Source organism: Sphaerodactylus townsendi, linkage group LG02, assembly GCF_021028975.2.
Source record: "Sphaerodactylus townsendi isolate TG3544 linkage group LG02, MPM_Stown_v2.3, whole genome shotgun sequence".
NCBI classification, from domain to species: domain Eukaryota; kingdom Metazoa; phylum Chordata; class Lepidosauria; order Squamata; family Sphaerodactylidae; genus Sphaerodactylus; species Sphaerodactylus townsendi.
In genome coordinates this window covers 58,699,388-58,714,614 of record NC_059426.1, presented here as the reverse complement: position 1 = coordinate 58,714,614, position 15,227 = coordinate 58,699,388, and the positions used below count along the sequence as shown (strand labels likewise).

General features: G+C 42.3%; 1 protein-coding gene across 1 annotated transcript in view; it reads right to left on the bottom strand.

The window, feature by feature from the left end:
* The window catches only part of SEMA5B (semaphorin 5B), a 506,709-nt gene that overhangs the window by 16,223 nt on the left and 475,259 nt on the right, over window positions 1-15,227 (bottom strand). The window contains exon 18 of the mRNA XM_048484504.1: window positions 9,846-10,051. Coding sequence (XP_048340461.1) covers window positions 9,846-10,051 — 206 coding nt within the window. The remainder of the gene's footprint in view (window positions 1-9,845; window positions 10,052-15,227) is intronic.

The following is a 15,227-nucleotide window of genomic DNA, read 5'->3' as shown; positions in this document are numbered from 1 at the left end:
GTAAGTAAAGCAAAATTTCTAACTTTCCTTGAACTTACAATGGCAGCTAAGACTCCCTGCACCTAACTCTGAAAGATCTCAGGGTCCTTGTGAGCAGATCAAAACAGAAAGGGTGAATAGAGTGCAGTAGCAGAAGGAATGCAGATTCCACAGTGGAGATTATTCTTAAAAGAGACTGAAAAGAATGCCTTTATGTAGATCAATGGTGCAGTTCTGTTTGGAATACTGTGAATAGTTCTGGTCACCACTCACTCAGTGAGAATACTGTTGTTGGGAATATGGAAAGGTGAAATATCAGGGAAGCAAAACACTGGAGCACCTGAGAAAAGCTCTTTAGGCATAACGATTATGTAGGAAGGGGAGTGACAGCTTTAAAGAGGGACTAAGCAAATTCCTGGTCTATTGATGTTAAGTATATGACATATAGAGGGTTCAGTACCAGGTGCTGGAGACTAAACAATAGCAAGAGACTCTTGTCTTTATGCTTTAGAGGAGCATTTGGCTAGCTACCGTTGTAAATAGGATACTGGATAAAACAGTTCCTTTAAGGCTCTAGTACATCAGTGAACATCTTATGTTCTTATGAGCATATGTCGGTCTAGCCAATGCTGCACATGCTGACTGGCAAGAACTGTCCAAGGTCTTAGACAGAGATTTCCCCCAGATTTGCACTATGAGATCCATTTCACAGGAGATGCTGACTGAACCTTAAGGGGTGTTTTAACATAGTGCTGTAGCCTTTTCTCCCATAGTGTGAAGAGAACCTGTTGGTGTTCTTTACAATCTGCATAAGATGTTGAGATCCTGAATGTTTTGGTGTAGAACTCCCAGACCCCTGGATGCAATGCCCAACCATGAATGAATGAAATTGGACACAGGATTTCTTCACTTTCATTTATTTATTTTTACCTCAGTCATGAAATCCTGCCCCCACTCAGCTGACTTCATAAGAAGAGTAATTTGGTCAGTCAGATTCACTCCGAAGGTGCGCTTGGTATGTCATGATTATAGGCCAGGGTGGGCTATGTGAGTCTTCTAGAACTGTCACTTGCAAAACTCACGAGCTAAAATACCAGGTGCTTACATTTTATACGCTTGTACTGTTAAAATGCAAATAACTTGGCTGAGCTGAGGATGATGCAAGAAACTGTGCCATAATGCATGGTATGAACAACTTGTATTACAACATGCATTTGTGCTGAACAAAATACAGTGCTGTCAAAGCAATGAAGACACTGTGGCTAATTATGAAACATGAATCGCTTATTAGAGGACTTGAAACATTTCCTCCCACACTTGGCTAGCAGATCTGACAACAGAACCCAGAACAAGGCAGGAGGGAGAAAAAAAGGACAAGATCGGGAATGTTTTCCTTCTCTTAATCGTGAGTATCCTGCCATGTTATTGTCAGCGAAATAATCAATGGTCTAGTCCCATCAACAATATTTACATCTCAGCTGCATTAATATTCAGATGTACTTGAATGTACGAGTCACCCTCATACACATACCATCTCACTGTCATTAAATCATCGTTAATTTGAAATCTGCCACAGTTAAAAAGCATGGACAAAGCTATTTAATTAAGAGCAGGCTTCTGAGCAGAGAAGCTGCAGAAGCAAAAATTAGAAATAAAGATAGCTGCAGAATAAAGATGCAGAAATCTCCTTGTCATTAGAGACCAAATGATCCAGAGAACATCTTTAGGCACATTCAGGGACTTACGCATGTCCTCTAATGTGGTGTAATGGTTAGATGGGAACTTCAGGTCCAAATCCCTGGTTGCCATGAAGTTTACTGGGTGACCTTGGGCAAGTTACACACTTTCAGTTTAACCTAACTCATGGGGTTTTTGTGAGGTTAAAGTAGAGGAAAGGGAAAATATGTATATTACCCTGAGCTCCATGAAGGAATGGAAAGATAAAGCTGCACAAATTTAGCTACGTGGTATATCATTACATGCTCAGGAATCATTTGTTAATTTAAAAGGTTATAGTTATATATTTAATACTGACAGCTAGATTATTATAAGTGTGTGCTCAGGATAGCTCACAGGGCACATAGTAGTCCTGTTGCTCTTTTATTTGACGGTAATTGCAAATATGTCTCTCTGTGAGCCACATGATGAGTACTGTGAGACAGAGAATATAGACTCCATTGCCAAACCTGGTTTCTCACAGATTATGCTTCATTAAAATGTTTCATTAATGCTTATATATCTGTTCCTGGGTCTGCAGGGTGAAGAAAAACAGCTTAAGCTGCAATTGTAGCTGTCCCTGAAACTTTCTGTACATTCAGCACTGATGACTTCTTAAGACATGTTTAGAAATAAAGAACGCTTATAGGTGCACGTGGGGAATGTGTATCATCAAGCATCTCACCTCCTGGCCCCGGAACAGATTGTTCCATGATGACATGGCGTGAGAAGTTCTGGCACTTCTCTGTGTGAGCCAGATCTCCCCTCGCCCTGCTACTATTGCAAGAAAAGGAGAAATAACTCTGAAACAGCGAGAAACAGTCAGAGCTGAGGAGCCTGGCTAAATGACAGCAAAGATGTCAACAGGGAACATGTAGTGCTAAGCAAGAACTGGGCACACCAGCATTTTGGAGTGTAAGGAGCAAGGGCAAAAGAGCGGAAGAAAGAGTAGGGAAGAGCTACAGACACAGTGATATTCATCAGCCCTGCAAAGGATAGAGCAAATACAGGTCAGGGAGAGTTCTATTTTCCATTACTAATGGAGCTCCTCTGCTGAGCAGGAGGTCAAAGGGCCAGAGGCGTAATTTTGCTCCTGACAGTACCTCATATTCAATCAAAGGAGTTCAGCCCATGATCCTCTAGATACAGGCACAGATGACTATATTTTCCCAATTTTCAGGTTCCCCCTTAACCATCCTACACTTCTTCACATGGGCTGAAATTTATTACATCTTTACAAACAGCACAATAAAAATACGGACAACTGCAGGATGAAAGTGGAAGTTTAATGGGGTAAGGTTACAGAGCTAACAAGGAAGAAGAATACTTATTTTCAAAGCACTGCTGGCAAGTTATAATGGACTTTAAATTAGTGATCTGCAGTGCAGTTGACATTTATTTTCATTTATTTATTAAATTTTATTAAATTCGCTACCCTGCTCTTCCCAGCCAGACAGCCAGGCTCAGAGTGGCACTTCATGCTGCTGATAGTCCAATTACCTACACAGGACAGCTGTAATTAGGATTTCCCATAGGATTTAAAAAAAAATAGCAAGCCTATGCGGTTACTTTGAAGACCAGAGAAATGGTACAGGGGAGAAGGTGTTTATCCTTCTTCTTTTGTGCAGTCCCCCTGATGCAAATCAATCCATCAACACACTCTATCTACAATTAACTCCAAAGAGGTTAAAAAGTACCCCCATGCTCACCTGGATATTACTGCAGTTTTGGGGGCAGAATAATTACTACCAGAGAAATTGCAAGACAAGAAACAATTAATTACGCCAGTGTAACTGCTCTGAATGTCAAAACAGCTATGTGGGCTGTTAACAATTAGTTAAAGAGGAGAGATCACCGATCTTCAGGACATTGTCTGGTCTCTATCAGAGCAGAAGCTCACCTGTATTTGCTCTAATCTGCCCATTATTTATTCTCGCTTCTTTCTCTGCATTATTATTCTCTCTTCTTAGCTTTACACTTTTTGTCACCTTGGGAAAGTTGTGGGTTACAGTGAGTGTTGACTGAATGTTATTCGATTGCAACTATAGAATTTTCAGGCATATTAAAAATTGTAGGCATAATTAATTCAGTCACATTTTTTCTGCAGTGGCCTTTAAATAATTACTAAATTTACCCCCTTTCCTAACGAAGTGGGTTCTTGTACTTTATTCACAGTGCATTATGGAGAAAGGGCAATTTCTCACCAGCTTGTGATCCTTTCATGAGTAAACCATGACTCCGTGTGAAAAGTGCTGTCAAGTCACAGCCAACTTATGACGACCCAGCAGGGTTCAAGGCAAGAAACTAACAAGGGTGGTTTGCCATTACACGCCTCTGTGTAGCAACCCTGGATCTTCCTTGGTGGTCTCCCATTCAAGTACTATCCAGGGCCAACCCTGCTTAGCTTCCAAGATCTGACAAGATCAGGCTAGCCTGGGTCATCCAGATTCAGGGCTGAATAAACCACACTTGTGTCATTTGGGTACTCAGATGTTTAGAGGCAGACAGCACCAGTCAAGGTACAGATAATCCATCTTGATGGATTTCTTCTTTGCCATACTTTGTTATTCAGTCAGCTCAGAAAAGCCTCTGCTAATATTGCTTTCCTCTAAATTGTACTTCTGTGAGGACACTGAAGGGCCTACAGTTCCCAGAATTCTCTCAAAGTAGCCAAAAATACACGAGACTAGAAGCGTAGATATAGACCCTGAAATCTATTAATCTCTTCACACTCCTATGGCCTTTACAACCTCTTTTTTTTCTGACCCTACTTATCTCTATCTCCAATCCAGGCTTCTATGGCTTTGACCATGCTGCTCTGTATAGAGCAGAATAAAACCCCTTCGTTTCTTTAATGACCCCTGCCAACTGTGATTCATATGTACCTCGGCTGTGATCCAAGTCTCTCCTTTCCCAAAGCTACTATGGCTTCATTTTACTGGCTTGTTTTTTTTAAAAAAAATTGACTAGTTTTTTTTAGCTATTGTGGTGATTTTATCTGAAAGCTTCCTGATGCAGAACTCTGAAGAGGAAGCATAGAAACATCATCAATAAATAGATACACACGAATCATCTAGTAATCCCTGCTCTCTCCATGTATACACATACATGGTAAAACTTCAGCTCATCAGCATAACATCAAACACAACACTGGCACTAAATAAATGATAACCTAAGAATGGAGCCCTCTACTTTTTAAAAAAAAAATGAGTAGGTGGGGAGGGCCCAATGATTTCAGGACAGTGAAAACCGCTCAACTAGATGAAACAATGTCAGAATTTAGATTGTGTTTTACTTTCTATATAGATCAATACTTATTCAATTAGAAGAAAGAATGAAAATCTGGGAGATAAGAGGAGGGGAGGGAACAATCTAATTTGCGTGACATGATTTACCTTTCATAAATTCATGTTGACTTGCACTTAACAGAAGTGCTTCTTGTCAAAGCTCCTTTGCTGTTATAATCTTAAGGGTTTTTCTTTCCCTCCCCCCCCCCTTTTTTTTTTTTTTGCCTTTCATGGAGAGGAATTCCTGAGCTGAATTTAGGTAGTCTAGAATCTCACAATGCAGAAGTCCTATGCAGAATCACATCTTCCTAAGCCCACTGGCTTCACTGGGATTAAAGCTTCGCTTATGAGTGCACTACCAGCACCATGGGTAGTGTATATTGCAACTGCATCCATGAACCTCAAGGAGGATGAGAGCCCTCCTGCTAGACTACAAAGTCAGTGGATGTATACAGAGGTAGGTCATCAGGTCAGGGACAACAAGAGAGACACAACATGTCCAGAACCTGTTATGAGTCAACAGGCCATGTGCAAGGTACAGAATAATTTCTGAGTTCAAGATCAGCTCTGACCTAACCAGTACAAACTTCTCTGTCCCAAGTTTTTTCTGCAGAAAAATTTCTGCCTGCCAAACCAGAGCTTAGACAAGCTCCAGAGATGGAGAGAGCTTGAAAGGGCCCCCTCATTACATTAATCTAAGTATATTACCCATGCTTATCATCATCCTCTATTTCAGACTACTCCCATGGATCTTGCAGGTGCAAGGATTCTGCTCCAAAAACCAACCCACAGGCAACTCTGCTTCCCCTTTTCCCTCAGCATGCCATTTTGAACTGTATATGGGAGGCTGCATGTTTGAATGCTCCTTCACCTAGAAAGCTTTGCATCATAAGGAGAGGGCAACTTCTTTCCTTGACCTACTACAGATTTTGTGTCACCCAGTCTGCATCCAAATCCTCATTCTTTCCCCCTTGCAACCTGTAAGGCCGATTCCGCACAGAAAATGTATAACAAGTTGCAGCTGTGATAAAGGACCCTGTTTTCCTGTTTACAATCATTCTGTGCAGGCAGCAACTGGCGCCCATGGAAACAATGTGGATTGCTGTTGCACCTTCTGCACAGAGATGTTTCCCTTTTTTATTTCTGGCAAAACATGCATAGCTATGCAGGCATGCAGAAATGAACCCCCACAGTCCTGCCGATAGTCCCACAATCCCACTGGCTGCACCTGCATAGCTACGCAGATGCAACCGGCAAAATTTAAAAAGAAAAGAAAAGAGGCCTCCCCGCAATGGCAGGCAGATTCTCCCTGCAGTGGATGGCGCAGTAGAAGGGAGGGAAATAAAGTGTCTCTTGCCTCAGTCCATTTTTTAAGCAAAGCCTGGCTCCCAGTACTTAAAAAATGGACTGATAACCCCACCTGCAATACAATGCACTCAACCACACCCTTGCACAGCAAATTCCACCCAAATGATTGGTTCCCCACCCTGGGACACGGACAATATACCACACTAAACTTTCCCTTCTCACTTAGACACAGTGTGAAACAGACTTTTCTTTGTGATACCGCTCTGAAGATGCCAGCCACAGAGGCAGGCGAAACGTTAGGAACAAGATCTACCAGACCACGGCCACACAGCCCGGGAAACCCACCAGATCCAGCTAGGAACACATCAGCCCCAGTCTAGCCACATTCAAACACGTGGGCGTGACTTCCTGAGCGTGTCCTGCACAGGGCATGGTTGGAAACAGCATAAAAGCGTGCTAGACACCCAGCAGCGTCATTTGATATATGACACGCCGTGCACTGAGCTCTGATTGGCTGGCTTTTTCAAACAGAGGGAATGGCTGTTTTAACCTGTGTTGTCTAGAAAGCTCACCCACCCGCCAACCCTGAACAGGAAGGCCTGCCTACCAACCAATCAGAGTGCACAACACCCTAAACAGGAATGCCCGCCTAACCTGGGGGGAAGTTCCGCCTACTGACCAATCAGTGTGTGCCATGTTAGCAAAACCACAGCCTAAAAACTGTCAAAATTATGTGATGAGAGTAACTATGTCCTCTTACTACTCCCTCTCCTCCACATGAAGCCTGCTGGATATCACAGTGCTTCGGAATCCTCTCAGCCCCACCTACCTCACAAGCTGTGTGTCATGACAAGAGGAAGGGAAGGAGTTTATAAGTCACTTTGAGACTCCTTACAAGAGAGAAAGGCGGAGAATAAAAAACAACTCCTCTTCTTTAGAAGAAAGTTGGAAGAGGAACAGATTTGGAGGGTCTCCAAGGTTTCAGAACCCTGGATGTCAGACTTACATTAAATTCTCACTCAGCCACGAAAGCCAATTGAGCCAGTCACACACACTTTCAGTCTCACTGACCTCACAAACTGTAATTATAAAATAAAAGGAGTGACAATTAAGTGTGTCAACATCTATTGAGGAAGAGCAGGATAGAAATGTGATTGCTTGATTGACTGCATGATCTCCATTACATCTCTTCTTATTGGTTGAAAAACAGCATGGTGGGGTGGAGGAATTCTGGCCTCATGCACTCTGTGATTGGCTACTTGTTATTTACACAAAGTTTTCAATGGGGCATAATCAGCCATGCCATGACACAACTAAATTCTGAAGTGGTCCAGTTCCCAAAAGGGATTTTTCTCAACATGGTAAGCACGTGAAAATCTCCCTAGTCATTTGCTGTTCAAGGTTTCCATTTTTATTTCCTTCTGTACATGCTCCTTCATATCCTGAGTTTTGGACAGCAAGCTCAAGGTTGACTCAGCCTTCTATACTCATCTTTCTGAGGTCAGCTCGCTGCAGGTAAAGTGCAGACAATTGGAGAGGGCAATGGCTACCACTCCATAAACATAATTTGCCTAGTAGTAAACGTCGTGATGTGGTGTCACTCATGGGTCAGTAATGACCCAGTACTTGCACAGGGGACAAGCTTTATCTTTAATGCATTTTTTCAGCTACAGTCAGCAAGATATTCTACATGGGAAACAGGTGATCTCTTAAATTATCAAAATAGATTGACTTCAGATAAAAAAAAGAGCAAATCCTGCCCAATTCCAGTTGGAAAATAATTATGATAGATTATTTTTCTGGACATCTGCTGGGTATCTGCTTTGTTTATCTAGATTCTGAAATGTTGGTCAATGTGCCAGACCTTGGTCCAGGATTAGCATGGCTTAGTTTGATGCCACTAGCACCCCTGACAATGAAGAGAAGGAAAAATCATTTCAAATAAGAGAGGCCACTCTGTGACCCTTTAGTAGCTGCCTTCTTCTCTATGGAGGTAAAAAGGTATCCCTGTGACCAAGAGACATCCATTTAACGAACTGGACCCATGCAGGGCTCTGGACCAATGTGGACTTTTGCCTTTGAGGCAAGATCAGAGCTGTAGCGAGAGGGAACTGCGCCCGGGGCACGTGTGTGCCCTGCACCCCTGCCACGCCCCCGCTCGCTCATGCCATGCTCGTGCCCCTGCCCCGCCCCAGCACGCGTCCAGTGCAAGACAGACACCCCGCCCGCTGAGTGCTACGTCACTGGGCAAGATACACATAAGTGGTATACTTATGAGCCTCAAAAATGGGGATCGTTGTCTAGATTTATTCCCCATGTCTTAGTTGGCAGGATTTTCATTTGGAAACTGTAGGTCAGGTAAGCTGCTTCTGATGAATTTAGCTAACAGGCTTCAAAAATAAAACAAACCGGCCTGTTAAGTTGAAAGTTTGCTGCTAGATGCCAGAACTAATTTTCAGCTCTGAAAGGTGTTTTTAAATTGCTTTGCTGGAACTCAAATGCTCAAACACTGGATGGCTTTTTTTCCGCTTCAGCAATATTATTTTGAATTCTATTTCTGAGGAAGGACTACATTGACAGTGGCCCTAATTGCTTTCTGTATCTTTACCTGCTTACTATTTTTAAAACTATGAGTAATAATCTGTGTGCTTTTGCTTCTGCAAGTTAATTAATTGATTTTAAGTGGTATGATTCCCCTGCTTGCAAGTTACTTTGCTGATTACAGATGTAGATGCTTTATTATGTCTTAATTACTACTGGGACACTTGTTAGCTTGTCAGGTTCATTTCTTGATAACAGAAAAGACAGAGTTCTACTGAAAAGGAGGTTGCCAAGACAACTAGAACTCTAAAAAATCGGGGGGGGGGGGGGGGGTCTACCAAATAAGAACTTGGTCAGGAAAAGACGGTGTTTTTCATTGGTCAAAAAGACCACAGTCATCAATTTATAATATTTTTATTATATTCAGAATGTCAACCATCTGGAGGAAATCCAGATGGGGAACATGAAACAGAAAGAAAAGGAGATAATTACATAAATAACTTAGATAATGAAGGAAACTATATTGTGTATGTCAAAAAACACATGCAAACAAAACTGAGATAATCCAGTTGTTCCAAACCTGCATACTGGCCTTGAACAGGCTACTATGTCCATCTTCAAAATTTAGGTTATTTATATATTTAAGGTCATGCACTGCCATGGCTCAATTAGTACCAACAGGTGCTATGGGAAAACCAAGCCTCCTAACTCAGTAACCACAGCAGCAAAGTTCTCTGTACCTTCTGGCAGCAGAAGGCAGGTAGATAAGTGCTGAATTATACATGCAGCAGAATCACATGGTTTTGTGAGAGCTTATACTTGAATGATCCCTTATATACAAATATTCCCTGCAAATATAATGCAAACATGCCAGGAAGATGGTTAAATAAGATATGCAGCATGCTTCAGCTGATCATGTAGCTCTGTACCAAGTGTACCGTCAAAATCCTGCTGAAATACACTGCAGTGGCATGCATGGTTAATGTGTAGTATACAACAGGTGAAGCCTCCTACCTTGAATTCCATAGGTGTGTATTTCTCATTCTTGGGTGTTGTGTTGCCTTTGTAATGGAGATGGTTGGGAGTGGTGGGGTGAATAACAGTAGATTCCTGGGACTGCCTCTGGCAGCGCTGGCAGTAAATGTAGATCACAAAAGTTAGAAGACTGGAGCCAAAGAAACAAGAGACCCCTGTCGCAATCAGATGGATGAGGCTGAAACCTGGAGAAGACAGCAAGAAGAGATGCTGTGGTGAGAAACAAACCACCATGAGCCATGAGGAAAGATCAGCTATAAATTTTAAATAAATAATCAAACAAATAATTGAAGAAAAAGAACAGGAGGAGTTTGTATTTATACCGTTTCCTAAACCGTAAGAAGTCTCAAAGTGGCTTAAAATCACCTTCTCTTCCCCTCCCCACAACAGACTCTGTGAGAGGTAAGTGGGGCTGAGAGTGTTCTGAGAGTACTGTGACTAGTCCAAGGTCACCTAGCAGGTTTCACGTGGAGGAGTGGGAAAACAAACCTGGTTCACCAGATGAGAGTCCACTGCTGTTAACCACTACATTACGTTGGCTCTCTGTACTAATGGATAACAAGAGCAAATGAGATCTACGCTTTCAACTATAAAAAATTTTAAACAGAGAAATGCTATCAAACAACGTGTTGGTTAATACTAAAGTGATCATTTCCACTGATCTGCTGTTTGTGCTACAGACTCCCTCCTGTCATTCCTCTGGGTCCCCTGATCCCTCAGGAGCAGCATTTTGTGGAGAGCTGTGGGCTGTGGTAGGAGGCACAAACGTTCTATTCTGCCACTGGAAACTTCAGTGTGGATCCAACCCATTATGTTTACTTTGCATTGTAGGCATGACACCACAAAGGAAAATATGAGCTTTGTGCCATATTTATCACCCACTTTGTGCCATATTTATTCACCGTGGTACAAATGATTGTGTTTTACTGGTCCCTTTCCTATTGGTCCTCAGCACCCTTCACTTGTACATATGGCTGTCACTGACACAACTCACTTTATTTTGAGGTCCTCCAAACAATGGTTTGGATCCACGAGAGGATGGCAGGGTGTGTGTGATTTTAGCTAATTTAGCTAATTCTACTTTCTCAGCATGATAAAAAATGGGAATCCTGGTATCTTGCACTGTAATCCGGTTGACTTATACTTCCCCCTGCTCAACATGGTCCTGCCATGGTAGATCTTTAACAAAATCATGTGTCACTTTCCCAAAGCTGCTTCTTGATACTGAAACAAAACATTAAACAATACACAGAAATGGGTTTTGAAGAATGTGTATGTCTTGCAAATAGTGAGGTGGGGAAATGTATGATTTTACTTCTCTTTTTTCCAAAAAAGGTGTTTATTAACAGATATAAAAACTCGATTTAAGTGACATCCCTTCAAACAGTTTTCATCCAAAGATTAATCATCAACATACAGTCCAATGAATACAAGAAACCTCTAAACAGTAAGATGCTTGATAAACAAATTCAATAACTGCATCCTCCTCAATATATACCTAGAACTGTGCATTAATAAATGAACCTCTTGTACTTCATTAATTCATGCTGCTCTGTCCGCAGACATCAGCTTCAATTAGTGCTTTAGTGCCTATATTAATGAACTCATCACAGAGTACTTCTCTTGATTGCTTTAAAATACTACAGGAAGACACCATTAGTATTGTTATATTTATGTATCCTACCTTTCTTTACTATTGTGGAACTCAAGGATAGCTTACATACAGGGTTCCCAGGAGGTGTCCCCTCTCTTAACTTTTGCAAGGCAGCTGCTTTATCATGTTGGCTTTTACCAACCATATCTGGGGACCCTGAGCATTCAGCTAAGGAACTGCAATGGCCAGTGAGGTGGGACAAAAAGATTAAGTCTTTGCTGTTGCTGTGTGGTAGCCAAGAAGGAGAGCAGCCTCTTCCCAAGATGTTGGATGTACCTGATGCAAAGGGCCACCACTGTGCTACCTGAATGTCCCCTTTCTACTGGTTGAAGTTGTTCAGCGGTTGCCATTTACTACATTTCATCAGTTAACACAGAGAAAGATTCTGTGCTTTCTTTATGAAAAGCACATGTGCACTCTTGCTTTGAGACTGAGACATTTCAATGAGTGGACTCCCTCATGTGGCAAATCAAGGCAGTCCCCATGAGACAAAGAGATTCTGTGCACTCTCGCTTGCCTCAAGGCTATTTGCTTCGAAATGGGTTTTTCCCAGCAGTTTTCTGTTTATACAAGAGATAATCTCATATTTCTCAGGTCCATTTGGTAGGGACAAGCTGGTCAATATCAGCAGTATTTACTTGCAAGGAAGGCACCTCTCACATCCAACAGCATTAGCCACAAGAACAAGAAACTGAAACCAAAAGCATTACCCAGTAGGACCAAACAAAATCATGCAGATAGGGGAGAAGCAGAGTCACATACACATATATACCACCCTAGCCCATTTTGCCTACACTAGTAATTTTTCAAGAGTCCTTTTTTCTTATCTAAAGTAGTTCTGCCAATCTAAGAGAGGCAAAAGTGTAAATCCTGTGTGCCTTGTTTTCCTGCAAATTTCCCCTCCCCCTGCCCTTGCTCCAGTATTAGACCAGAAGAGTTCAAAACACACACACACACACACACACACACACACACACACACACACACACACACACACACACACACACACACACACACACACACACACACACACACACACACACACACACACACAACTTCTAATTGTTTGGAAACGGTGGCCAGAAACTGGTGGCCAGAAACTACTATTGGGTGAGTTGGGAAAGGCAGGAAGGAGCAACAAAACCCAGATAAAGGACAATCCTTCCTCTTTGGCTGTTTTGCTTTGCAGGGAAAAGCAAAGCAACAGGAAAGATCCTGTTTTGCCAACATTTGGAAACTGTGTATCTTCTCTGCTCTGTCCCAAGGTGGCTTCAGAAAGGGCAAAAAAATCATAAAAGAAAGCCTACTGAGAAGGAAACATAATCTGGCTGCATGGCAGAATGCAAGACAGCAAGAACAGCAGAGGTGACTATTGTTTGCCTTGATTCCTAATGAGCAATGAATGCAGGACCCTAGCTGGAATCTGCTGCCATTGAGGGTGGTAACTACTGCGTTAAGTTCAAAGAGAATAGCCATGGATACGTAGACATGGAAATTTCAAACACTTCCACCAAGGACATGCATATGCACTGCAAAGAAATGTAGCAGGCAGTGAAAAGTATTTGAAGATGAACATACAGGGAGGAAAGGAGAAAGTTTAAAAGGAAGGAACTGAAAGGTCTTCAGAGTAACTGAGTTGGAAAGAAACTTGAGAGTTCATTTAAGTCCGGAAAAGATTTCTTAAGGCCTATCTATACTGATAGCACAGAATGGTTTTCTGTCAACTTAGTGCCCCCATTTGAACTAAGAATCATGGGAATTGTAGTTTGAAAGGTGGCTGAGAATTCTGTCAGATATCTGAGTACCCCCATCAACTATATTCCCCCTGTCAAGGGAACAAGTTTAATTACAGTTCTTGGCTAGAAATGTAAATGCGTATCTCTAAAAGTTGTTTCGCCTGTATGGGAGTTTGAATTCTGTGCCCCTGGATATTAATGGTGCCCTTATGCTAGGATGTTGTGGGTTTTCCGGGTTGTATGGCTGTGTTCCAGTAGTATTTTCTCCTGACGTTTCGCCTGCATCTGTGGCTGGAATCTTCGGAAGATCCTCTGAAGATACCAGCCACAGATGCAGGCAAAACATCAGGAGAAAATACTACTGGTACACAGCCATACTACTGGAAAGCCCACAACATCCTAGTGATTCCGGCCATGAAAGCCTTTGACAATACAGGGCCCCTGTGCCTTTAAAAGTGACATTTCAGGGGAAATTTCAGCTTCTGCCCCTTTCCTGCGAACTATGACACCTCTGTTTGATTCATTTAAGCAGTGCTGAACATGTTGCATAAGTTAACTGATTTCTGATAACTTTTCCAATTCTCAGTGGCACTCACCCCCATCATCATGAAGTGTTTTGAAAAACTGGTCCATAGGCATATTAGTTCTTGCCTTCCAGATACATTTGATAAACATCAGTTCGCATATCGGACTAATAGATCTACGGAGGACGCTTTACTGCTAATAGCCTCCACACTGCTTTGACGCATCTGGAAATATCAGGGGAATTATGTGCGTATCGCTCTTTGCGGACTTTAGTCCAAGATTTATCACGCTACAATCTCGCCACAAAGACTGGTGATCAAACTCGTGGATCTTGGACTCTCAAGCATCTAAATCTGTTTGGTGGATTAGGGGATTCTTGTCTGGACGCTCCCAGAGGGTTAGACTGGGAAATCGGGTTTCCTCAGTTCTTACTCTAAATAAGGGAAATTTACAGGGCTGTGTGTGTGTTGAGTCCTTTTACTGTTCACCCCTTTATACATATGACTGTACTCCTGTCTATCATAAAATACCATTATCAAATTTGCTGATGACACAACGGTGGTGGGGCTCATCTCTGGAGGGGATGAGTCTTGCCTATCGGAAATGAAGTGAATCGAATTGCCTCTGTGGTGCAGGGAAAATAACCTGGTTCTTAACACTCAACAAGACAAAGGAGCTCATAGTGGACTTATAGAAGGAATAGCTCAGAAATTCAGCCCTTGACTCATAAATGGAGATCAAGTGGAGCCGGTAGCCAGTTTTAAATTCCTGGCTGCTATGATTAAAGAGGACTTGACCTGGGGCGCATAGATCGTTTGCTGGTGGTTGTTAAGAAAGCCCAGCAAAGACTGGTAATTTCTGAGACTTTTAAGGAAGCACCAACTAGATGGAAAACTTCTGGTGTCCTTTTACCGCTAAAAGCTATAGAGAGTGTCCTAAATCCTTACTGCATCTGTGTATGGTTCTCCAGTTGCACAGTATGCGAATAGGAAGGCTTCCAAAGGGTGATCACTACTGCACAAAGGATTATCGGCCGTCTCTTCCCTCCTTTGAAGAAATCTATAATCCCTGCTTCCTAAATAAAGCCCAAAATATTCTGAGGGACCCGGTTCATCCAGCAATACACCCTCTTTTTAAACTGTCACTATCTGGCAGACGCATACAGGGCCCCTTGAACCAGGGACAAAGAGACTTAGAGACAGCTTCTACTCTGAGAGCTGTGGCTATGCTAAACCTCGGCCAAGGTTTCCATATTGATGCATTTGGGGCTGTGTAGGGATGGGCGGAGGAAGGGGAAAGCGAGGATGATGTATGAGTCTGAAAATTGTGTGCATCGAGGGATCAAGTTGCTGTAAATTCCCTGGCGAAGCGTAATAATGACAATAAAATGCTTATGCTTATGCTTATGCTTATGTGCTGCATCTTACAAAGTCTCTCTGGCCATTC